At 33.7% G+C, this 27,185-nt stretch overlaps 2 protein-coding genes across 6 annotated transcripts in view; both read right to left on the reverse strand.

Moving 5' to 3' along the window:
* LOC128556374 (uncharacterized) overlaps positions 1-27,185 on the reverse strand; it is a 130,905-nt gene that overhangs the window by 52,696 nt on the left and 51,024 nt on the right. The gene's annotated exons all lie outside the window — the stretch shown is intronic.
* The window catches only part of LOC123551743 (uncharacterized), a 133,599-nt gene continuing 114,878 nt past the window's right edge, over positions 8,465-27,185 (reverse strand). For 3 of the 5 annotated variants that reach the window (XM_053541274.1, XM_053541273.1, XM_053541275.1), the window contains exons 4-13: positions 23,549-23,695; positions 19,572-19,822; positions 16,894-16,993; positions 16,558-16,725; positions 16,054-16,227; positions 15,511-15,681; positions 15,226-15,396; positions 14,241-14,414; positions 13,646-13,736; positions 8,465-10,651 (exon numbers count right to left, since the gene is read on the reverse strand). In XM_053541274.1, the coding sequence (XP_053397249.1) occupies positions 9,778-10,651; positions 13,646-13,736; positions 14,241-14,414; positions 15,226-15,396; positions 15,511-15,681; positions 16,054-16,227; positions 16,558-16,725; positions 16,894-16,993; positions 19,572-19,822; positions 23,549-23,695 (2,321 nt within the window). In that variant the 3' untranslated portion in view covers positions 8,465-9,777. The remainder of the gene's footprint in view (positions 10,652-13,645; positions 13,737-14,240; positions 14,415-15,225; positions 15,397-15,510; positions 15,682-16,053; positions 16,228-16,557; positions 16,726-16,893; positions 16,994-19,571; positions 19,823-23,548; positions 23,696-27,185) is intronic. The other 2 variants (XM_053541277.1, XM_053541276.1) reach the window with 2 other exon arrangements.

Here is a 27,185-nt window from a genome sequence, read left to right on the forward strand (position 1 = left end):
TGTCACCAGAACAATAGGTCTGTGCACAAACCATTTACATGAACAATAGCTTCATGTGTACAACTGTTTTATTTACATTATAGAATTTTCTGACATGTCATTTTTTTAATGAATTTGTTGCATTGAACGAAAGAAAAAAATGGACAAAATAAACATTATGAATCCTAAGTCTAGTCGCTAATTCCTATATAAAACCAAACTTGGGGTTTAACAGTATTAAATGAAGAGTTTTAAGCACGTTTTTTGTTTATATAGTGGATTAACTGCATTCCCTTCATACAATTTTACATCCAGTCTTTTTAAATAATAACCAGTGTGGTCAAAATTAGTTAAAATAACTGAATCAGAGATTCCTCCTCTCTTGAAAATGATTAAAATGAGTGAATGAGGGGCTCCTCCTCCTCCCTGCGAGGAGGTAAAATGAGTAAATAAGGGGTTTCTCCTCCCTAGAAAATATGTAAAAATGAGTGAATGAGGGGCTACTCCTCTCTGGGAGGAGGTAAAATGAGTAAATAAGGGGTTCCCCCTCCCTAGAAAATGAGTAAAAATGAGTGAAAGAGGGGCTCCTCCTCCTCCCTGGGAGGAGGAAAAATGGATAAATAAGGGGTTTCTCCTCCCTAGAAAATGAGTAAAAATGAGAGAGTGATTGAATGATAGCCCTGTTGAACATTTTAAGCACGTTTCTTGTTTGTATAGTGGATTAACTGCATACCCTTCATACAATTTTACATCTAGTCTTTTTAAGTAATAACCAATGTGGTCAAAACTAGTTAAAATAACTGGATCAAAGATCCTCCTCCCTTGAAAATGAGTAAAATGAGTGAATGAGGGGCTCCTCCTCCTCCCTGGGAGGAGGTAAAATGAGTAAATAAGGGGTTTCTCCGCCTTAGAAAATATGTAAAAATGAGTGAATGAGGGGCTACTCCTCCTCCCTGGGAGGAGGTAAAATGAGTACATAAGGGGTTCCTCCTCCCTAGAAAATGAGTAAAAATAAGTAGATGAGGGGCTCCTCCTCCTCCCTGGGAGGAGGTAAAATGGGTAAATAATGCGTTCCTCCTCCCTAGAAAATCAGTAAAAATGAGTGAATGAGGAACTCCTCCTCCTCCCCCTGGGTGGAGGAAAAATGGGTAAACAAGGGGTAAAAAATGAGTAAAATGAGTGAATGAGGGGCTCCTCCTCCCTGGGTGGAGGTTAAATGAATAAATAAGGGGTTCCTTCTCCCTAGAAAATGAGTAAAAATGAGGGGCTCCTCCTCCTCCCTGGGAGGAGGTAAAATGGGTAAATAAGAGGTTCCACCTCTCTAGAAAATGAGTAAAAATAAGTGAATGAGGGGCTCCTCCTCCTACCTGGGAGGAGGTAACATGAGTAAATAAGGGGTTCCTCCTCTCTAGAAAATGAGTAAAAATAAGTGAATGAGGGGATCCTCCTCCTCCCTGGGAGGAGGGAAAATGGGTAAATAAGGGGTTCCTCCTCCCTCGATAATGAGCACAAATTAGTGAAGGAGGGGTTCCTCTTCATTGAGAGGAGGTAAAATAAGGGATTGAGAAATTCCTCCTCCCTAGAAACTGAGTAAAATAAGTAAATTAAGGGGTTGGTTTCTCATCTTGGAAATTGAGTTAGAAATATTTATCCTCCATAGAAATTAGTTAAAACCGGTACAAGAGTTGTTTCCCTTCTTATGAAACGAAATAGAATTGACAATGAACATTCTGTTTAGACCACCTCATATTGACTTTGGATTCTTTGCAACTCATTGTTGTAGTTGTAGTAGAGGAGGAGGAGAAGGAAGAGGAGGAGGAAGAAGCGTATAAAATTGGCTGAAACCTGCAGTCATTGTCATTTTAAAACTCGACACCATGGTTTACATAAGCATTTACTGCAACAGAAAATTTGGGAAAAAAGATAATCTAAAAAGACACTTACAATATACTCATAATGACAGTATGTCTGAAAATGATTCAAAGAATGGAAACTCTTCAGATAAGGAAACAGACTATAGTAAGTCTGAAACTATTTTCGACAGATACAGGAAAAGCTTTGATGCTGCTGCTGCTGCTGCTGCTGCTGATGATGATAATGATGATGATGATGATGATGAAGATTCTGAAGATGATGATGATGATGACAATTCTGTTTATGATACAGATACTAATACGAAAAACCAGAAATACTCTTCTAGCAATTATAAACACAGGAAACATATTAATATATGGAAATACATTCTAGAACTTGCCTACGATGCAGGTGATGAAATGCTAAATGAAAAGGCCACGTTTGTATAACAAACAGTTCAGACAGAACTATATTGACTTCATCCGAAAAATGAATGCACTTCGTAAAAATCCGATACATAAAAAATCATGAGAACTGCGAAGCGGTTAAGAGAAGAAGACGAATTCTCAAAAGATGAAGCGATACAGTATGCTGTAAAAAGCGGAAATACCTAATGGAGAGTATTATGGATCAATACCCATTGCCTGAGCTTGAGGATATGGATGAAAGTAGTGAAGAAGGAGAGAGTACAAACCGCTCAGAGGAAAATGTGGATAAAGTTTATAATTACTGACTAGACTGATAACTGTCATATTACTGATTAATAGAACATAAACATATTACTTTGCAAACAGTTCATGCTATAAGTGTTTAAAGTTAAAACAATATTATTATGTTTAGTGCGTTACCTTGCTTACTCGCACTGTATTTGCAGCACATACGCAAACGCTGTCATACCTGTAGTAAATATATGTTATAAAGAAAATAAATGTTTTCAAACCTATTTCATTGTTTCTTCAAGTTACTATGTGTACAGCATGCACCTTCAAATGGTGCCTTGGATTACATACTATATGAAATATAATCATTTTTAAATCTTGGTTTTCAAACATCCTTACTCTCCAAAACATGATAGACTTAGGTACTATAATTGTTCTTTTTCTTTGGATAAAATCTAGGATTGAAATACATTTGTCTGCTAGCCTAGGCTGTGAGAATAAGTGTCTCCAGTCACTGCAGTAGCATTGTTATCTAGAAACTTAGCTTAATTGGAAATAAAATCTTTTAACAACCAAGGTGTGGAGAAGATTTGTTCCCACAAAAGTCAGAAATCTCTCACAGTTAAGTCATAAAGTCTAGGAAATAAAAATAACGTCACATTTATTTATAATTAGATTATTTTAAATCTTTGAGATTAACCTTTTTTTATTTTATTGCATATGTATTTTAACTGTATGTACAAATGGGGAAACTTTAATAAACTATGAACTCTCACTGAAACGTGTGTGGTATAATTGATCATGTTCGTTTTGTAAAATGTACTCCTGTGTAGTGTAAGACTTAGTCACTATAATGATACTCGTATTATTTCAACATATGACTGTTACTCCCATTCTTTACTAATTTACGAATACAGCGTTCGTCTGAAAGTTATCTGATTTGTCAACCCTATGATCAATTTGTTTGTATTTCACGTCAGTCTGTTTGTATTTCACATTAACAACTTTTGTTCATAAAATTGACTTATTTTGGTATTGTGTAAGGATTTTATTTATATCCTATTTAATTCCTTTAATTCATTGTCAATTCTATTTCGTTTCATAAGAATGGAAACCACTCTTGCAGCGGTTTTAACTCATTTCTATGGAGGATAAATACAACGAATTCAATTTCCAAGGAGGAGAAACCCCCTAATTCACTCATTTTTTCTAGGGAGGAGGAATCCCTCATACCCCATTTTAACTTCTCCCAATAAGGAGGAACCCCTCGTTCACTCACTTTTGCTCATTTTCTAGGGAGGAGGAACCCCTTATTTACTCATTTTACCTCCTCCGAGGGAGGAGGATGAGTCCTTCATCCACTCATTTTTACTCATTTTCTAGGGAGGAGGAACCCCTTACTTACACATTTTACCTCCTCCCAGGGATGAGGAGGAGCCCCTCATTCACTTATTTTTACTCATTTTCTAAGGAGGAGGAACCCCTTATTTAACCATCTTACTTCCTCCCATCCTCCCAGGGAGGTGGAGGAGCCTCTCATTCACTCATTTTTACTTATTTTCTAAGGAGGAGGAACCCCTTATTTACTCATTTTACATCCTCCCAGAGAAGAGGAGGAGCCCCTCATTCACTTTTTTACTCATTTTCTAGGGAGGAGGAACCCCTTATTTACTCATTTTACTTCCTCCCAGGGAAAAGGAGGAGCCCCTCATTCACTCATTTTTACTCAATTTCAAGGGAGGAGGAACCTTTGATTCAGTTATTTTAACTAGTTTTGACCGCATTGGTTATTTTTTAAAAAGACTGGATGAACAATTATATGAAGGGTATGTAGTTAATCCACTATATAAACAAAAAAACGTGCTTAAAAATCTTCAACAGGGCTATCATTTAATACTGTTAAACCCCAAGTTTGGTTTTTTATAGGAATTAGCGACTAGACTTAGGTTTTCATAATGTTTATTTTGTCCATTTTTCTTTCGTTCAATGCAACAAATTCATTAAAAAATGTCATGTCAGAAAATTCTAAATTCTAAATGAAGCTATTGTTCATGTAAATGTTTGTGCACGGAAAGCTATTGTTCTGGTGACACACGTGTGTGTGTGTCACCATTGACACACATACTAGTATGTTAGCCTTTCAATTGTTTAAGTCTGCACACTATTACGTCATTATGTCAACGATGTGGGGGTGTATCCCTCCATTCATCAAACTAATCTACTAAACATTAGGCGCCAACTGAAAGGCTGGTGGTCCAGGGGTTTATAGGCCGACCAAAACCAGAGGACCGCATCTCGTCATATGAACCATATTTTTTTCTTATAATCGAACAAAAATCAATAATTTGTAAACTGACTTAAATCATAAGGGTCTAGAATTAATGTTAACAAGTAAATACTTAATTCTATGTAAGGGTATTTTATACGCACGGTTGTTAAATATCACAAATGTTCCATTTTTATATTAATTATCCCATTAACGCAGGTATTAAAACGATTTCAGTTTGATGGAAGGCATTTTTTTCTGCTAGTCTCGTCATTAATTCATCTTCTCTAAAACGACATGCATGTGGTCATCTCCAGAAAAAAAGGAAGTCATTATGTTTCTTTTTACTTCATTTTTGAGACAAAATTTCATTACCTCTCATGAACAGACTCAATCAAATAGAGTTTGCTATTATTCTTCTTGGTTGCATTCTTTGCTCCCAAGGGATCTTTTTACAGATTTTATTAACTATCACAACAGCAATCTTTACGCGTGTTGCGGCCGTAAAAAGTCTCCCCGTAATTGGATTCAGTGTTGTTATTTTCTTGTCCTTTTTGATGATAGAGTTCCACGAAAGTCGGTGCTAGGGTGTGTGAAAGGTGTTGCACATTTCATTACTTCTCATGCTTCCAAAGGATCTTTTTATAGATTTTATTCAATACACTAAATCTTACTTTATTTTTATTGTTTGCCATACATTAGATCAATTCTGCCTTGAATGCACACACAAAAACATGGTAAATATGGAATATGTCAAAAGCTAATTGTTGACCTGTGAAATTCTGCATGTTTATAAAATTTGTATGGTAAATCAGACATGACAAATCAGGTTTTAAATTTTTTTATCAATATAAAATTATATAGTTCGATTTAAAAATCCTAATATGCACGTTTGGAAAATGCACAGTAAAAATACTGAACAGCATCTTAACACTGTTAGATAATATAACTTTTTTTTAATGTTGCGGAATTTTGGGGGGTTATATGACTGAGTTAACATTTATGCATCGAACTATACAGGCAAAAATGCACCGTTACTGTTTAGATTTTATTCTACCCTTTAAAGATATTTAAAAGCCGAAAGCGCTCGTGATTTTATCAAACTTTCGACACTGTTTTCTCAAACTCTATAATTATTTCTCATGTTCATGTATCCTTTTTGGGATCCAGTGTGTTTGAAAGCTATTTCGTTGACGTTTTCATCTTATTTTCCAAAAATTTTTTCCATGTTCTAAATCATCACTTACTGTATCAGAAACATGGATACATTTTATTTTAAACTTCATTGCAGTATACTAGACAGGGCATTGTTTGTGCGTTGTCTAATCATTCAGTGATGTGAGACATTTACAGTAAAATAATTATGGGAAACCACTGCTGTTAAAATCACTTACAAAACTGTGCGTCGCTAAACAAGCGCTAAGGGCGTACGGCTTTTTAGACCTTTATTATCGTTCATGCGCAATCTCTTCTATTATTGTATTTGGCTGCATTCTATACTTCCAAAGGATTTTGTTATAGATTCTTCTTTTAAGTATCACAACAACATTCAAATATTATCTTTTTGTATTGTACAAAATGTTTCGTGGCACTTTGAATACAACTTTTCAATATATGCGTTTACATTATAAAAACACAGTTTTCCTTCATATTTGAAATATATGCTTAATAACATACATAGGGATACTAGTATAACCTTTAGCTGGTGTATAACGCTTTGTGAAATTTTGTACACTTGAATCTAGCAACATTTTATCTTGTTTAAAACTATATGCGACCGCCTCGGTAGCCTAGTGGTAGAGCGTCCGCTTTGAGTGCGGGAGGTCGCGGGTTCAATCCCCGGCCGCGTCATACCAAAGACGTAATAAATGGTACTAGTAGCTTCCTCGCTTGGCGCTCAGCATTAAGAGGATAGTGCTAGGACTGGTCAGCTCGGTGTCAGTATAATGTGACTAGGTGGGATATCATGCCATGTGTCTACGGCGTGATACTCCAGTGAGGCAGCACCATAAAGTTGGGCATTGTGCTCACTGCTACAAGTAGACACCGTCGTTAATATGACTGAAAAAATTTTGAAAAAGACGTTAAACCCGAACACACACACACAAAACTATATGCAAAAAGTTTATAAACTTAAATATTTTTTGAAAAATCTTTTAGATCTCGAAACATATACAACAAAGCTGGTGAAATTCATAATGATAAAAAAAGAAAATTGGTACTTGAAGGACATAATAAATACTTGAACTCATTGCTGATTTATTCTTATACTGTTATGAACGAGATGCTTAATTTATCCACTGAGACACAATTTGAAATTATTAATGCTTTTGATGGAACCTCGAGGTGTCTTGATGATATTTAGATATGGACAACCTATACTTTTCATGCAGCTTTCTAAATCATGCTCTTAAAAGTTAAGCTCTTGGTGTTCTGGCATCAGACAAGTTGTTGAGTACATTGGTATAATTATACCTTAGATTTACCTTAATTTCTGTTTTACTTTATATGATATAGAATCTCTCGCTAAGGTTAGAGCCTTTCTCAGCGGGGATTTTGTTTACATTGTGTTGTCTAACTTGTTGAAAATATGGTAAGTTCGAGGTTAGCGTGCCCTAAACGCGTTTAAAAACCCAGTTTCCTTTATATAAGTTACTGACCTTCCAAGCTGGTGTTCCTATTTTCAACTTGTTTTCTGTCTGTCCTGTATTTTGTGTTGCGTATGTTGAGTTGTTTGTTGTTGGTAGCGTTTCTTTCCTCTTTCTCTTCACTCCCCGATCGCCCCTTCCTTTCCCCTTGCAATTGCACTCCCTTGTATTGGCATCCCCTCCCCCATTACTATGAGTAAGTTAACGTGCCCACCTTAATTTTGGCTGCCAAAATCCTAAAGCGGTGTCCGATTGTTGTTGTTTGTTTTTTCCTGCTTATATGTGTCCGTTTTGTGCTTGCAATTGTGCTTCTGTGTTTCTTGGGCGGTGCCATTAAGTGTTGTTATATCTTACTTGTCTATTTATCTATGTTATTTAGTTGTATGTGGGTGTGGGTATTTGTCTTTGGTACGTGAATGTCTACGCTACTGTGGTTTACGTTGTAGTGTAACTGTGATTAAGGAACGTAGCATTCTCTTTGTATATTCATCCTTGTTCTACTTTCCCCTTCAACTCCCCCAACCCGCTTTCTAGCCCTTACTCCTTCCTCCACCTCTATTTATATTTGGATAAAATTAAAATGTACTTGTTGGATTTTTGAAGCAACCCGTCTGTAATATTTTTCTGTTACAGCTTCTTTTTGTTGTTGGCCTACATTGCAAATACGTAGCACTGAGGCTGTGTTTGTGGTGCTCTGTGCTTCCGAGAAATCTACCCTTACCTATTATCTTTATACCCCAAAATACTTCACTTTGAATTAACAGAATGCCCCACCAGAGGGAACTAAGATAAGATCATTAAAAGATAATTTTACGTTCATTTTTGTGTTTAAGGGGGTATAACCCTCTGTCAATGCTGCTTAACAGTATAAACTTTATTCTAAGTGTACATTTTCTTCAGTCAGAGAAAACTATTATTAAATGAAGCAAAACTTTTGGTTACAGAACGTCCACCCTAAGCTGCAGTCATTGTTCAAAAACTGATAATGAGTCGGAAGTAATAAATGAACTTGTAAAAGATCATTTTAAAGCTAAAGCATAGAATGCAAATAAGCAAACTAATAGAAGACACGGTTTAATAGAGAAAATGAAATATGCAACAACTGTCATGCCACCTAGCACCAGTTCTTAAATAAAGAACATTGACTGAATCTATTCAAAACAAGAATTCAAACTTGAACTCCAATTTAAGACATTCTTACAAACATGAATTTTGTTAAAGATTAAAAATATAAAAATCTGTGTAGCTTAACAAGTTGTATTACCTGTAACCGCACAGAGCGATAACTCTTTCTTCAAGTAAGAGTTTTTCATAATACTTTCAGAAATAACACATCAATTTATTCCTCTACAGTGCAATGAAGGTGTCTGTCGGTAAAATAATGAAACGTGAATCAATGTTGTTGTTTTTTTTCAAAATAAAAATACACGTCTACACAGGGGTTTATACGATTATACTTCTTAAAACATAAGACGTTTTAATACATTAAAATAAAATTCAATCACCCTGTATTTTTTAGTGTCGCATTCGTGACCAGCATTTATAGTATATCACAGGGACATGTGTAATTGGTATCTAATCCTCTGCTTACATGTGCAGCCAAATTGCTTTGGAAGAGTAAATTTTGAGCGTTAATCTGTGTACTATTACATTAGCTCCAGAAGAATAATGCATTTGTTTCGTATTGTACAATTTAATATTGATACTATAATCATTTCGGCATATGTGTCAGTTGACAATGCAAGTCGATATAAAACTTTTAATATTTGACAAAAGTTATCCGATTACTTATCAAGAAAATACTGACATTTTATTTACTGATAGATAGTTGTAGGTACGATAAATACGTTCATCATTACCATTTAAGAAATTATGTAAAGAGTATTCGTGTTTTAGCGTTATTAATACACGAAGAAGAGGTTATACGTCCACGTGAATTATTCTGGTGACGTATAAACTATTTTGAGAGTATTAGGCAAAACACGATCTTATTGTTCATTATTTCGATTCTAACATGCCCTTAACCTGAAACAGAAAATGAAATACTGTAGCACTCTTTTTTGGTCACAACAAAGGCACTGACTTCATTGCCCATTAGCGTTATGTCTTCTTAGCGTATGCGTGTTTTAACAGGAAAAAGCACAACGGAGTTATAACAAATTAACGGGTTTATATGCCTCTGCTCAACTCCCATGTTTTCCTGTAATGGAAACACTTATCTTGGCTAACTGTCAAAAGTCTAACATATTTAGTTGAGAAAGATATTATCTGTTGTACTACCTTATACATCGAATTCAAATGGAATATGTATCGAATATATATGAAACGTGAATTGAATATATATGGAACATATTTTATGTTTCCTCTTAAATCACGCACTTTCCGTTTTCTCTAACACGAAATAGGTGTGATTGTGTGACTCATAAGTTTCATCATTCTTTTCTTCTGCTTCTAACATAAAATAGGTTCTGTCATCTTCGGGTGTGTTTTCATTCTCTGCTTCCAGGACAAAGTATTGAGGCGTATGACCAATCGGTTGCTCATATTCAGCTTTTCTTTCGTTACCTTTCATATCTCTTTTTTCAGTACTTTCAGTAACATTGGAATACTCGTATTTATCATGTATACGCATCTCTTTTTCAGTGTTTTCTTGATTAACTTTCCCGTCTCTAATATGAGAATAGTCATCTTGATCCAAAGGTACTGGATCTATCCCACCTGCTTTTGCATGATCGTAGTCCGATTCTTGTTCTTCATTAAGTGTCATCGAATGCTCTTGCTTCATAGCTTCATTAAAGTTATTGATATCAAGGTGGTCATAATTATTTTCTGGATGCTCCTCTGTTCGCAGAGATGCATTACTATTGTTTGGGATCAGTTTTATATCATTACATAGTTTCCATTCTATGTCCATATTGTTGCCATGCATATGTGAATATGTGTTATCTTGAACTGGCTTCGATGTACTTTTCGTATGATCATAGTGATGTTCTGTGTCCTTTTGAATTCTACATTCAGAATCAAATGTGTTATAATATACGTTTTCTGTCGGTTCTACCTGTTCGTCGGTAATAGTAGCATATTCCTCGTCTGGTGATTGAAGCTTGTCTGCTTCGGACTGCCTTGCTTGGCTTCGGTTTTTAAGTGCATGTTTGTCGTAAGTTTCATTAGGAAATTGAATCGCTGGGCTCATGTCAGTTTCGTGTTGATCATCATGACCTTTAACACTCTGTGTATGTCTTTTCCTAAATAATAAAATCATATATTTAAATTCCACTGAATGCATATGTTGGCGTCTTGAAGAAGACATAAATAATCACTTTTGAAACAAAACTACTCACTGTAACCCTTCTTGTGCTAATGAAGAGACTATTTTATATTACCTCCATATCCAATAGAGATATACAGTATTTTCATTGACACCAACATCATTTGAAATAAGATAAATATATACATGTATATATTAACTTAATATTGAACAAGCTGCTTCATCAGACAATTACAGTAACAGAGATTCTGACTTCTTACCATGAGATCGTTGGTTCGAGTCACTGTTAGAGCATAGGCACAGTCCAAATAAATGTCAACTAAGTGCCAGTACTATTTCTAATCTTGAAAATGACTTTTTCTACTCTTTACTTACTTAAAAGTAAATTGATATACTGATGGCGCTATCAGTTGCCCTAAAACGTTTAAAACATTGACTTACGTTAACTACGACCTTTGACGTTTTCCAGATAAATGGGCAGATCAAGAAGTAAAAGACATATATTCAGCAACGTTGTTTGATTACATTATAGTATAGTATTGTTAGACTGAAAAGTGACTTTTTTCAGGGTAGGGATAATATTATATACCAAAATGTGTGTTAAAGTCTGATGTTTCATCGTAAGTGTGGGTCTCAAAATCTAAGATTGCATCCAATATGACTCACAAGAAGCTACTGTTGTTTTTTTACTATAGTCAAACTTGATTGGTAAGTAGTTTCTATTTTATGTTGCCCGTTAATTTTGTCGTATTATAAAGAAAATGATAGAAACGATCTTGAGTTTATTGTTTGGTATCAGAATCTAAATAAAACATTTTTGTCAAAACGTGTGTGTTCTGAATCCATATTTATAAAATCAAATATTTGTTCTGGATTTTCTTATCAACTTTCAATATTATTTTAGATTTTTATTGCTATGTTTGTATTAGTGTATTAGAAATTATACATTCTGATTTTTAAATAGACAAGAATTAAATGCTTTCCATTTTTCGGGCCGTAAAAAGTCGCCCCGACTTCATCTCAGTGTTGTTATATTTTCTGGTCCTTCGGGATCATTGATTTCAACTCATTTAGATTTGAAGATTGAATACCGCTTAAGCCGGTGCTAGGGGGCGTGGGCAGTGTTGCATTTTCCATTACTGCCCATGAACAGACTCAATCAAACCGAGTCTGCAATTTTCACTGTTTGCCTTGTTCTCGGTGCTTCCGAGGGATCTACTTTCCAGGTTTTATTTCCAATTTACGTTTAACAATTTGAAACATATTCAGAATTCAGAAACATTAAAATGATATATAACTGAAACCTTCAATTCAAGTAAAGCACACATATATTTTACATGGTTTCGGCATAGAATTTATCTGGGAGATAGATTCTAAACGTTAATACCAATGATGTTTCAATGAAGAGAAATTCAAAACCATAATGTAACATAGAAATTATTTAGCAATATCATAGCGGATTAACCTGTAGATCTACTTCTACTGTAATAATGAGAGTTATTTAGTTATCAGTAGTTACAAAAAGTACAGACTGAACCTAAAGGGTCAAAATGCATTTATACATCTGTTCATTATAAGGCTTCTTTTTTTGTTGTTAACATGAGATATTTTAATTTCTTATTAAATCCTATATTCGATCATTCCTTTCTCATATGTAATGTCAAAGGTTTGAATATTGATTAATATTATATAGTAGAATGTATTATTCAAACCAATGTTTATTTTTACTTCCGCTCATGGATATTATTTTATACGTTCATGTTTAATATTGAAAGTAGTGTTTTTCTAACCATGTAATTAAGCAAAACGTCGTTTTGGGCAGCTTGTTTTAACATAAATGAAAAATCTTATGGAACTTTTTGTTGGACAGGATGTTGGTTTGTGATAAAAATACACAAGTTTATTTTCAGAAACAGTGTATTCTTTTGTAACTTCCACCTTCTTATGTTTAAGAACCAAGTTCGTTATAGAATTTATTATGAGTATATCCTTGAATTTCATTTTAAATATAGAACAGATGGGTTACTTTTGTAATAGAAAGCGGTGCATATATAAATATCATCACGTAAAAATTAAGTAGCTGGGATCATATTTAGCAAACAATGAATTGTGAAAGCACTACACATTTAAAGATCAGCATACTCCGTAAGAACAATTTTAAATCCGATCGTGTGAAGTACATAGACCTACATGTATGTATTACTTATAACATGAATGCTAGCATTTTGTTTGTATAGGAAATAGATTAGTTCAATGAAAATTTATTATGATAATAATGATACCGAAAAAGGAATGAATGAATTAATAAATGTTTTAATTAGGACAGTGGCATATTTCATACTACGCATATCTGTAGTGGCAACAGTCTCAACAACATATTTGATATTGCATATTTTCAAAATGCCAGAATGTCGCTTAAATTGGCATTTTTTGCTCTAATTTAACCTTTTCATCTTAATTTTCTATTCAAATTAAATGCATTTTATCATGTCCAAACAACAGTTTGAATGTAATACTCTAAGTTACATCAGCATTACTATGATAAACGGGTTCAGATTAGTTCAATTGTGATGGGCAATAGATTTTCAGCACTGCTTTAATGACAGAAAGTTTATACCTATGGATATATATAAACATGTTGATTTAAAGAAATGCTTGTTCTACTCTTGCTACCACCCGACCTCCTCAAGCCTGTGAAATCATTCTGTTCGTATACCTAGCTCAAGGATTTTCAACGTATTTGGCGAACTAGACTTTGTAGGACATGTATCAATATGAACTAGAAATATCAATTAATTGATGTTTCTGTGTGTAACCTTAACGCTAGTGAAAAGACGTGTTCAATACTATAATCGGAATATGCTTAGTGTTTAAAGTAATAACAATTACATAATAGTGTATACCGAAAATTGATATATAGGTTTACTGAAAATTGATATATATGTACCTGGAGATCTTTAAAAATACTTACCTCCAAATATAGACTGTTAAAATTATAGCAAGAACTATCACAATGAGTGGAACCGTAACATACACTGCGATAACAGCACTGACTTCTGAATCTGGAATGCAAATGTTATAATTTTCTGGAGTACAGCTATTGTCATCATTTTCAAAAATGCTGTAAATATGGTTATTTTCATGACCTTTTTATTTCGTTGTCAGGAATTGTATATTTGCGTTATTAGGAATTCTCAATTATCAGCTGGTCATGTTCTTAGACGTAATGCTGTTAAATATTCATACCTACATGTATATTGAATTTGCGAAAGCACCGTTCATAAATAGCAGTGGTATTAAATCCGTAGTGAATATTATCCAGTCATCGGTAGAACTTTTACGTATGTTCGATGCCTAATGCAAAGTAAAAAAAGTATCGTATATCAGTGATAAAGAGTTAATCCAATATTAAGACGTGGTTAATGAAAATAAGAAGATGTTTGTTCATACAAACAGACACACGGGCGGAAGAGTGATATGCAAAGTTATTGACTTAATATTTTATAAAGTATATAAAGCCTTAAGTTTTGAAAAGGCAAAATCAACTTTTAATCGAAATATCTAACCTTCAACGATGCAATTTGGTAGAACTGTCCAGGTTCCGTCAGCCTGACATGTTACATACGCATTACCAGACAACGTATAGCCTTCCACACAGGCAAGTACTGCTGATTTATTGTATGTTGTGCCGTTTGGAGTTTCAGCAAGTATTCCATTGGTAAGGAATGGCACGGAACAGTCTGAAAGTCAATCATTCTAAGCATAAGTAATGAGGAATCACTGATATCAGTAATATTTTTCAAGTAGATATAATATATAGTTAGGCTAGATATTTTCTATTTTAAACTAACTTTAATGACTTGACTAACGCTTTAAAGATTTGTTTTACATTTTGTACAAGCTAAACTAGTATTTCAGTTTATCATTGAAATTCTTCATTTTTAAGTTTGCCATTTACAGTTATTATAAATGGAAGACCTTTCTAGAGTTTGACCATATTAATTATACTCTTTTAGCAATCTACTTGATATTGCACTCGACACTGGTCTAGTAGTGACATGGATTAATCTACAAAGCTGACAGTAACGTTTTGTAGGGATAACGCATGCATTTAGTGTTATAGCATCTGAAATCGAGAGGAACTGGCTGGTGCCCGAGCTTTTCTAGCATAAAACGTGTAAGAAAATAAAAGCTGAACAATTTTATCATATTGTCGACCAATGTCATTATATATCAATGAAATGCGCGGGGATATCCACGTTGTTAAAGTTATCCGTTATCGGTTATGGGGCTATTACGTTTACGCTTTGCCATGGAACACGCATAATTATATAAAAAGGTGTGTTGAAAGCGCGTGAGCGCGAGAAATTATATGTTAATACACGTTTACTTGCCTGTTGAAATACCGCTGAAAACGACAAAAACAGAAGTTTTTATGAAACAAGCTAAGAAAACTGTCAATCCAAATGAAGACTTGTATAACTTGTAAAATAGCCAAAATAAGAAATTGTTTCACATTGAATAGCGTAGACTCGTTCATTCATTGCATACCGACAATGGTGCATGTTGCAATACTGCCATTCCAACCGGCTTCAGAGCATGTGACCGTCTTATCACCCGCAAAACTATATCCCGTGTCACAGGACTGTGTAGCAGTTTTTCCGAAAGTCGTTCCGAATGTCGCATTAAACTGTCCGTTTGTGATAGTCCTAGTTTCACAATCTGAAACGATGATACGCCTATAAATCAATAACTAATTTGCTTCAGCAAGATCGCAAAATGTATGTAATACTACTTTCACAAAACCGAAGATACATAATCACATAGAAATCTTACCTATTTGCTCACACCTAGGAGTGTCACTCCAAGTAGAATTTGCAAGGCAAGTTATTGGAGAATTTCCTAATATTTTGTAACCCGGAATGCATGTGACTTCGATAACTGAACCGTACTCGAAGTTGTTTGTGCTATTAACATTCCCTGATTCTGGAGTTGGATCGCTGCAATCTGAAAAACAAAACAAATAAGAGAAACACTACGAATTTCATATATTAAATACTGCAATCAATGATTGATAAAGGTTGTTTACTATTAAACTAATACTTAATATGCAGTTTTGATTGTTCAAATGTCATTGGATATTTTGAGGAAGAACCTGTTTGATAATATGATATTTTACCTGGATACCTAGATTAAGTCTGGAAACGTTTGTAATATATATATATATATGTATAACTGCGCCAGTATAACTTGTTTGTAACGCCTTTTTAATACATAAGAGATATAACCCATGAATGAACGTAAAATTCATGTACTGAATTAACAAAACATATCACGTGCTAGTTGGTATATATAGTTATGTCAAAGTAAAATCAATACTGTTGATAACGCAATTTGGTTGGGTTGTCCAGTTCCCGTCCGCCTTACATATCACATATGCATTGCCAATCAATGTAAAGCCTTCTACACAATCCAACATGATTGTCATGTTGAAGTTAGTACCCTCAGAAGTATTTGCAATTATTCCTTCATTGAAGGTTGGTTTCCCACAGTCTGTAAAGAAGTTGAATCTAAGACGTCATCTAGTTTGTATAATTGCACCGTAAATTGATTTTGAACAGTAATTTCAAAACTGTAAATGTGCTGCATAGATATTTAGTGAAAACGACATATCTTCTCCGACAAAAGCATATTCAATGATATCAAGCTTTACTGGATGTCGTTTTTGGAGATTTTGTAAATAATTTGCTGCATTTACTACCGCTCAAACACATTGAATGAAATTGTTCTATTTTCGAATATTTCAAATGCATTGTAAAATAATCTATAACCCTGATCTGACATATCCCTCTGAAGATCAAACAGTAAGTAGCTAGACCTCACCTACTATATTACATACTGGACGGTCACTCCAGGAACCATTAGCTTGACAAACAATCGACGGATTTCCTGTCAATTTATACCCAGATTGACATCCTATATGTACAACTGATCCTATGTCGAAGTCCTGCGAATCCACAAGACCAAATGCTGGGACTGGACTATCACAATCTTAAATAGTAAATACATTTCTTACATAACATACATAAAACTCTTTGGTTAAACTGTACTATAAAGTTATCGCAAATCAACTTTTAAATTAAAGAAAAGTGGTATTTAATATAGCACATATCTGCATGTGTCGGACTATATTAATATATGCAACATATTTTTTCTGACCTGTTGGACACCTGTTACTTCTAAACATCACTATGTCGTCAATCGCAATATCACCAAGGGTATGGTTATCGTCATTTTTGACTTTTCCCTCAATAACAATCTATAATAAAATAATTAGAAGCAGAATACTTATGACCGATAGCACTATATGCTAAATATGAAATCTAGGTTGTCTGTTTCGTGAATAATACATCAAAGGCGGAAAATTATGAAAAGAGCTAACAAGTTTTAATTTGACCGAGTGTAACATTTTGTTGTATTAGACTTGTACGCTATATGACGAGCACGTGAGTGGACAGTGGACAACTATCATAGTTCGGGGGAAATCTCATAGTAATTACACTCTTTTAATTAAATTCCATTCCATTAATAATTCCAATAAAATTTACACATACATTTTGAACGTCCTTACATCTATTGACATCTTTAACATGAAAATAATCATATAAATGATAAAATTAGTCCGATCTGCTTCACGTCAAGACAAGTTTGATACAATTGTACATCACGGATGGAAGGTGTGATCTATAAAAAGATTCTTTGGAAGCGTAGAACGCAACCAAGCAAAAACTTAACAGACTGGGTTTGATTAAGTCTGCTCATAAGAGGCAATACACACCCCAGCCCCTCACGTCTAGGCTAACATCGACTTAAGCTGAATTATGTCATTGTAAAATTGAATGGACACTATGATCCAAAATGGACAAGAAAAAATAACAACAGAGTCCAAGAACTGGGACATTTTTACCGCTGCCACACGGCACATGAAGACAAAAAATAAAATCTATAAGATCTTTTGGAATCATAGAACACCACTAAGTAAAATAATAGCTGTCTTGCGTCTGTTTATGAGAAGCATAATCCTCATGCTCATTAGCACCGGCTTTTCTATTGGACTGGATGGACTCAATGATCCTAAAGGATTAGAAAATGTAACAGTACTGAGTTTATTTCAGTTCAAATTTTCCATGTTCAACAGCGACCTGGTGAGAAACCGCTGGTTAAATATATAGACAATTACATTTTATTGCTTATTGCATGGATCTACCAAGCAAAAATCTGACATGACTTGTGATTACCAGTGTTGGGGCCTATTGCTGTTGACACCTTTATAAAGAGTAATAGTTAAAATTCATTATTGTAAACAGACTGCAAAATGTCAAAAGTGAGCAAGATTTACATCAGATACAGTGACTAAGGTTCGGATTAGAAGGGTAGATTTTAATGTAATTAGCCTATAAAAATCACAAAAGTTTGTTCGGTTTTCGGAGTAGAGAGGTTTCGGATTACAAGGGTATTTTTACAATAGAGAATGAATAAGAAAAAGTGGGACCAAATAATTCGTTCAGTTTAGAGAGGTTTTCGGATTAGAGGGGTTCGGATTAGGGAGGTTCCACTGTATAAGACAAAAGTGGTCCCAGTGGGGCTTGAACCTATGCCCCTTGAAAAATTTAAGCCAAAGTAGGTTTATTGTAGGAGTCCTTGTACTCTTTACAAGGAGGTACACTATTACACGGGCCATACCTTAAGTACATTTACTGATTGGTGTACATTATGGGATAAAGTGCCAGACGTGACAAAATTTGGTTATTATTGAATTGTTTTGGTTTCAACATGTTTTCAGAAAAAATATACAGATGTAATGTATATAGTAATCAGAAAGAGCAAAAGTGATAAGTTCAAATTGAATTTTGAATGCATTTCCTATTGTTGTAGAAATAAACAAATTGAAGCTTATTTATGCAACCTACAGACGTGGTTCCTTTCGGATCGGATGTATTATCAGACCCATACAGGCAGAATTGTGGTAGATGTCAAGAAGGAATATAATTGTTTAACAATGTTGGCTTACATATTTCAACAATTTTTAAAAAGTCCACCATGAACATTTTCTTCACCTAAACCTCCGTAAATCTTTACCTCGGGACCCTTGCTATTGTGATTACATTTTTCCCCGGAGGCTAAATTTCAAAAATGCATGTCAGCTAGTTTTGTAGGAGTATATAAAATATCAAATCAGTATTTTTTGGTAAAAATAATGCAACTATTAGAATTGCGTGTTGGCTGTTTCGTAGTATATCTTTGCTAATTGTACTATCACTACGAAAGTGGAACTTTTATCAAACTAATGTACATGTATGACAAAAATTTCATATAAAGATATTGATCATGCAAATTATCGTGTGCATGTTATTTATTTACTGTTTCATTGTATGTCCCTATCATATATGGCTAAATATTTGTATGGTTATTAAAACTTGTTCTAAAATGCCGTCAGTTTGTTTTCGTAAGTGTTTGTTCATCTCCATAGACATTAAGTCTGATATTCTGTTTTGTATAGATACATATCATTTCTTTCGTATAAAATGAAACTTAATTGCAGTGATCTATAATTCTTAAAATCACTAACGTACTATGTATGTTATTTTGTTCCTGAAATACAATGGATCAGAAATATGCTGGTAGTGTATATTGGATTAATCATTTTTCATTCATACACGTATTTTGTCCAAATCGCAGTTTTTCTAAAACAGATGCTGGTCAACAGGCCCTGAGATGCACTTTAAATTTGTTTTTCCTTTTTGAAAGTTTTGTTTTTATCGTAACATACAGATCATTTACAGCGGATAATAATTGAAATACGACATACAAACTGATTTTAAGAAAGAAACATTTACCTTAAAGATTTCTTGTGTATCAATCTGAACTTGTTTCAAAATCCACCTTTGGTCCTTGGAATCATGTATTTTAAACAGCTCAGATTTTCCTTCCTTTGTTAATACTGATACTTTGAGTCTATCGACATGTTCCCCGTACATGTAATACCAGAGTGAAAAGCAGTATTGACCAGGATCCATCTGCGGGCTAATAAGTCTGGCCTTATCTTTCTTTCCCGCCTCGCTCGTATCAATAAAGACGTAAAAGCCCTCTAGTATATATAATATATAAGTAACATTCAATCAAATAATCTTACGATAAATTTTAAGACTCCATTATATGGCTATTTACTCTCTCCCTACCTACTAAAATAATCCCAATTATAAATAATGTAGAAACATTTGCTCGGCTAATTGCCTGGCGTTACCTATTAATTAACTGAACTACTATGGATTCAATCAAATAAACAAACATGATATTGAAGAATTTTATAGAGAAATTAGATCTAGAAAATAATTAAACATAAAAGCAAATAAATCTTATCATCCAACTTCTTCCTACATAATTTATTTTAAAAAGAAGGAACGGGAGACAGGAAAGAAGTGTCTTTACGAACACTTGGTCATTATGTAAAATGTCTAGGTCTCCGCTGTGCTGTTAAGACATGTCTTTATTCTATTTATTGATAATTCAAGTGTGCAGTACTACGGCAAGTACATTAAATATGAAGCTATTTTAGAAGGTGCGGTATGGACATGTTTTGACGGTTGCTACTGCTTACGTGAGAAAAAATGTTTTTAGTTAAATGGCAATATTTGTTTACTTGTTGACACAATAGAGAACAAAATATTAGCTTTAAGTGTTTGTATTTCACGGTCTTTCTAAAGATGAAGACCAGATAATTTAAATTACCCTTGGACGGGTTGTGGTCTATCTTTGTAAAATATGTATTGAAGGTACAATGCCACTTCAAACTGATAAAAAATGTGTTTCTGGATGCGAATTCTTTACAAAACGAACAATTTAAAGGACATAAATCTGGTCGAATACATATCAAAATATTATAACTGAATATTTATATAATTATATTTCTAAACCTGTCCTTGCAAAAACTATCTGGAAAAGTCGTGTCTTTTTTTTGTTTGTTTGTTTATGTTATCTACACTGCGTTTCTGCTGTAATACTGATCTACCGAGGTGAAATATTAACAACATTACAATTCTACCACCGTTTTCATGCGACAAATTCATCTTAAATATAAATTGTCAGTTAAAATTGAAATTGTAATGTTAAAAAAAAATGTCTTTAATTTCCTTTTAATTGTCTCGCAAATTTTAAATGAATTTAGTTATTTGTTTGTGAATTAGAATCATACTTACCATATACCAATATCATTTAACATATATATCCTTTAAACGAAAACACATTAATTATTGTTCAGGACGCATTGTTGCCGAATATTTTCAGATATCATTTTCATATCGTGTTCGTGAATTTAGCGGAAGCTTGCATGTAGGATACTTTTACCCATGGCCCTTGTTTAACTGTAAAAAAACGGTGATGCAATCAATCATTATATGTCTTACTATATTATTCCTTATAATACAGATAACGGACATTCGATGTAGCTTTCTTCTCCTCAAGTTTTGTAGTATATTATGTCCGTTCTTAAAAAAAGCCTAATTTCACCGAACCATGTGTTATCATACAATCCAATTGCTTTGATATTGCGTGTGAACATGCTTTGGACAAACGATAAGTAGCAGTGTCTAAGATCAGTTACAGTTGTAACATGGATTACCACAATGTATGTTGATTCGATTCAATTTGTCCTTTTCTAAAACTATTACGACCCCAACCCTCACCTCTTGATAAACCTTAATATTTATTTATGTAAAATGTATATGTAAATTGTTCTTTGAATTTCTTCCCATTCTCAAACTTTGCAGTTTGTTTTGGTAAATAGAAGAAGTTAAAACTACTGTTTACTGATTTCATCTTACTTGTACAACTTTAACAAAGCAGGGTCTTAAAGCTTTAAGAATAGATGCATTTTACTTTAACTCTTGAGCCAGTTCTGATATTTCAGTTTCTAGCTTGCGTTCGGTCCTTACTTTCTATTGTGTGTAATAGAGCTACTCGTGCATGTCATGATAAACTTTGTCTTGAGGATGTTTAAAGGTTAAAACACCTGCTTTAAGTCTATCGCGGGTTTGTGCGTGCGTGTTTATAGTGTAAAGTGCATATGCATGATGTGGTTAGAGCAAACATGTAATTGAATAATATGGTTAGTGCAAATATTGCCTATATTTATATATTCTTTTTGTGATCTGCCCTTTATTATGTCAGTATGTCTTTTTAAAAATATATATGTCTGTAATGCATCTGCCTGTAAAATGTATATATGTCTGTATCTATCAAAATATCAAACAGTACATTCAAATCTCATTTTTTTTGTATTTTGTTCAGCTAGTTCGACACATTTTAAAATATTTTGTACTCAATCCCCTAATGAGTCTAGGGGTTGTATTGTTTTTCTCATGGTTTTCGGTTTATCGGCCTATTCAGCCGTCCACCGATAGACATGTTATTTTCCTATTTTCCTATCATTAACTAAAGAATATATGTGGTCAAACGTATTATGACAATTTTCTGTAGTCAGTATATTACCCTTATGGTTTTGAGGTCAGTATGTCAAACGTCAAGGTCGAATGACTTTGAGACTGAAAACTACTTCTAATTAAAATCTTAAGATCTAAAGAATGATTTAAACTTTAGGTGATAATTGACACTTGATGGTCCCTTGACAGGTCAGGTCGCAGTGGCTTCGAGACTGAAACTTGTTTTCCAATCAGAAACGTCCAATTTCTTGGGATGATTGCTTGAATTCTGTAGACGACCTCTATTTTTTATGGGCTCTTTATGTCTATGGTCAAAGTCACATTAATTACGAGCTCGAAACTTTTCTAAGAATGCTTGGACATACTGTCATCAAAGAAAATTGCCTTATTGTCTTTGGTCATTAAATGACCCCTAAGATACTAATAATTGTCCAACACAATCGCAAGCACACAACCATACAGGCTTCCCCCTGCACTATTTGAGAGAAGCAGTGAATATCCTAGTCACCTTGATTTATAAGATGGCTAAATACAAATAGGACCCATATTTCGATTGCCGGACTGCATTAGATTTACAAAAAAATAGTTTCCTCTACTGACACAAACCTAACTCGGTATTATTTATGTATATCCCAAGTAGTCCTGATCATTCAGCTAATACATTTTATAGTACTGAGAACAACTGAAACTTATTACTTACAGTAGCTTTTCAGACAATTAACTAAGCAAAAGAAATGCACGATATTTCTTTCACTGCCTTCTCAGAAATTGTTTATTACCATATTAGATTTAATTTTCCCAAAAAATCTAAACTCCAAAGCGTATTAGTTTATTAATTTCAAAATGCTTGGTAAAATAATCATACAAATAAACTCTGCGAACTTTACATAAATATGGCTTGTATATAACTTTTCATTTGCAATATATTGTACTCGACCAAAATTTTAAATACATTTATTATATACCTAAAAAAATCTGTAAAAAACCGCATGTGCGGCTCGTGAGATCCGATCTAGCAAAAATCCAATCTAGCCGAATACAGCATCCAAGATTGAGCGATTATAATAACCCAATTTATGATCCCTAAAATTGTTTGTTTTGTAAAGAAATAACATTTTCATACTAGATATGGTTTCTTCGTCAGTTTAAAATGGTACTGTGCCTGCGATAAATGTTTTAGAAACAAAACATTACAGATCAAAGGCCGAGAGAAGATATTTTTGTGTCTAGCAACTGGGCATTGTCGTTTGAAAAATAGTAAAATTTAATCCTGAGCAGCAAAAAACTGTAAAACACAACCAGCACTGTACATTTCAAATAAAAAAAGACATGGTATACTATCTTTAGCTTGTTTAGTGTTTCAATAATTCAGTTACCTCCTGATGTGTGATCATACTTGGGACCTGTGTTACGATTCGGGGTGCCTCCAGACAATCTAGTCCAGTCAAAGTCGTCATCAACGTCCTGTATCCAGTTACAAAGCCCATCATCAAAATTGCAATCAAAGTTGTCTGCATCGATAGCTGGCCAGTGAAACAAAGATTCAATAAATGTTTAACGATGACTATGTATTTAAACTGAATTATACAGCAGATTGGTAGTCATTGTTCCTGAATTATGTTCTAGTTTCACTAGCAACTACCCTACACAATTTATGGCAGAGAATATACGAGATGAAGCTCACGGCATTCCGATAAATATTACAACTACCTACATACGTAATTCTAAGACAAATGTTATCTGAAAGTACAAATTACATCTTATCTCTTTAGTATTTTTCAGTGTATATAGTCTAGAATGATAGAACTTAAAGTTCAGTAAATCTAGGGTATTCGTTGTTCGTAAATAACCTGCAAAGGGAGACAACTAATATCTTCACGAACGTTTGTGTCTCTGCTTTATTTATCTACATTTCATTAAAAGAGAATAAAATGAATTAATGTTTTATCAAGAGGTTTTCAATTTTCTGCGTGAAATGGGTTTTGTCAACAAACAAAGTAACAACTTATACATTTGCAATATCTTTATTATCTAAATGTTGGAAAATCTGACCATTTTCATTTCATTCCGAAAGTATATTTTAATTATTTATATTCAAGGTTAGAAAATGACTTGCAGATTTTATAAAAAGTACGTAAGATGTTTTATTATCTTGCCTCCTGCAGGATTCTTGCATTTCTATTGGTCAATAGAGTCATGTAGAGACAGGATATAGCGTAATTGAATCATGTCAGATTATAAGCTCTAGCTATAGATATCGTTCCCAATATGAAAAAATAGTGCCGTTCTCCTACCTATTTTTCCTATATAATTCAGGTTCGTGAAGTTCGTAAGTAGTGAGAGAACAGTAATTCTGTATAAGATTTCTGGCAAGATTTTATTCAAGATAGCACGGCCGCGTTTACAAGGTTCGAATCTGGTTTTACTTTAAAAATCGTCGTAAAGCAAAGGAATAAACATATTTGTAACACAGCAGTTTGTTGTAGGCAAATTTAATCTACCTACAAGATAAAGGAACTAACAGGAAACGGGACGAAGACGAATTTAAAAGGCATTTCTGACATCGTGTTTATCTGATGATTTTTCGAAAAGATGGAACATAAGTTTTTCAAAACCAGTTCATAACCTGTATAAATGAGATTCTGTATTTTGTGATTCAGTCAAAATACAGTTCATTTTGCATTTTATGGCTGGTGTTTATCAATTATAATGAAAGCATAATGTTTAGGGAAGATTGCAGGATTCCAGTCTGCACTGTGAGTGGCTTTATAAATATAAAACTTATATTAATTACAGCGATTATGGCTATGGTTAAAGGTAGACGGCAAGATAAAATCGTTACACTGCTTGTTGTTGACAGGATACGGGATATACGCTGTCTCGAATCCTTATCCTGTCACCAACAAGCAGTGCAACTAATATTACGGATACTATCACGACTGTCTGATTATATTTGTTTTGCTCTGTATTTGTATTTCTATTCCGTTGCATTGATATCCATACTGCTTTTTTAAGTGCTATAAAAGTATATGTGGCAATATGTTTTGAACATTTCTCAACAATAATGGTGAACTATAAATCGTATATTTTCTTCGCATAGGGTTTCGAAATTGAACGTAACCTTTGCAAACTTCTCAAAAATACCTAGTTTATATTACTCTGCTAGAAGCGCGTTCTTGGGAAAAAATAGAACAAAATAGAAATAGGTTCAGCTTGATAAATCCTATACCCTAACACAGTTATGCAGATAAATTGAATCATATCTGAGATCCCAAAGGACCATCATGAAAGACTTTGAGTCCTCGAGGAAAGTCTTAATCTATAATTATGATTTACATACGTAATAGTTCTTGTTCGAGGAATAGGTCTGCATTGTGTTATATACCTGTGAGGGATATGTGAACCGAGCGACCGTAGCGAGCGAGGTTTTCATATTCCTCACAATTCTATAAACACCATGCATACCTATTCGACTTATCTACAAGCTCTTGTTTTACATAGTCCAGATTGGTTTCGGATTTGTAAAACGTTTCTAACATGTGTATAATTATAAAAAAGATAAAAGAAGGAACAAGACCATGTGTACTACAATTTATCAGATATTATTAAATGAAATAGATATGTATGTAAAACGGGAGGAGGAAATTTTAATTTTTTAAACCAATATACAAACTCTTCTGTTACGAAATAACAAGTTTCCAAATATGACCTTCTTATTTTGCTCGGGACAGTCTTTTTAAGAAAAGTCAATCTGCACGCAGGAGTTGCTTCCCTTCAACTTCTCTATAGGTAAGGGAGATCACTGCGAAGAAGATTGAAGAAAAGAGCTATTATTCTATTAGTCCGATTTCTTTATTTCTAAAACATCAACTACAAATACTTATGCCGCATTATCGTTAAGTTAACACATTTAAATGCACATCAACCGAAAAAATGCTTTTACAAAAGATTCACCAAAACACACTATGTGCAGTACGATGCGCATGAGGCCACTTGAATATAATAAAATGCCCAACTTGCTATGTACCTGCATTTTTTTTTCAGCAATTAGGACATGACAATTGTATTGCATGAAATATCCGTGCACATTTGGCAAACATTAAGCTTGATCAATGTCTGACATAGACATACTACAGTATGTACTTTTTTGTCATAAATGTGTGCAACTTTGCCGATATAAAATATTGAACTCAAAGAGAAAGCACGTACTACTAATTAAGAAATTTATAGTTCGAGGCCTTTGTTCTCTGTGGCGTGGCAACGATTTGAATAAACAAAATTTCGGTTAAAGTAGTTCTCGTCCTCAACATCTGATTTACGTGAAGACGTTGTCAATTAAAGTAAATACAAATGTACAAGTATAGAATCCAGAAAACTGATTGCTTTACACAAACAAAAATCGGTCGGATAAACGGCAAAAGACCGACAAAACTTTGTACAATGCAAAATATATGATGATATTTAAAGGCATAAAAATGTCAACGTTGATATGATATGGATTAACAATATTCAGCAAATCTAGAATATTTTTCAGAAAACGAGAAATGTCATTTGACCAATTTTTCAACCATTACCACTACTTAAAAGCTACTTTTAAAATATGATTAAACTGTTAATCTTATTTCAGACATATCCGGAAACGCTATAAAATATATCACGAACATTCAAATGGGTTATTTTCTATACTTATGTCCCATGTTAATTATACGGAAAATCGTCACAATGTTCATCAGCGGATTAATGCTTAACTTGGAGGAAATTTGTGGTGTTTGCATTTTTTGCTATTATACCGTTGTTGTTGTTGTTGTTGTTGTTATAGGAAATTTCTTGTTTCATGAAGCATTTCCACTTACACAGAAAACCTTCCTGAGTATGCCCCTTTAAAACAAATCTCAAGACCTAATTAATACTGAATGATGAAATTTTACAGCAAATTCATGTTTAGATCAATTTTCAAGATACATGTATGTTAAAATGTTCGAAAATGTTTACTTTAAACGGACTTTTTTTTAA

Source organism: Mercenaria mercenaria, chromosome 4 (genome assembly GCF_021730395.1).
Source record: "Mercenaria mercenaria strain notata chromosome 4, MADL_Memer_1, whole genome shotgun sequence".
Taxonomy (NCBI): domain Eukaryota; kingdom Metazoa; phylum Mollusca; class Bivalvia; order Venerida; family Veneridae; genus Mercenaria; species Mercenaria mercenaria.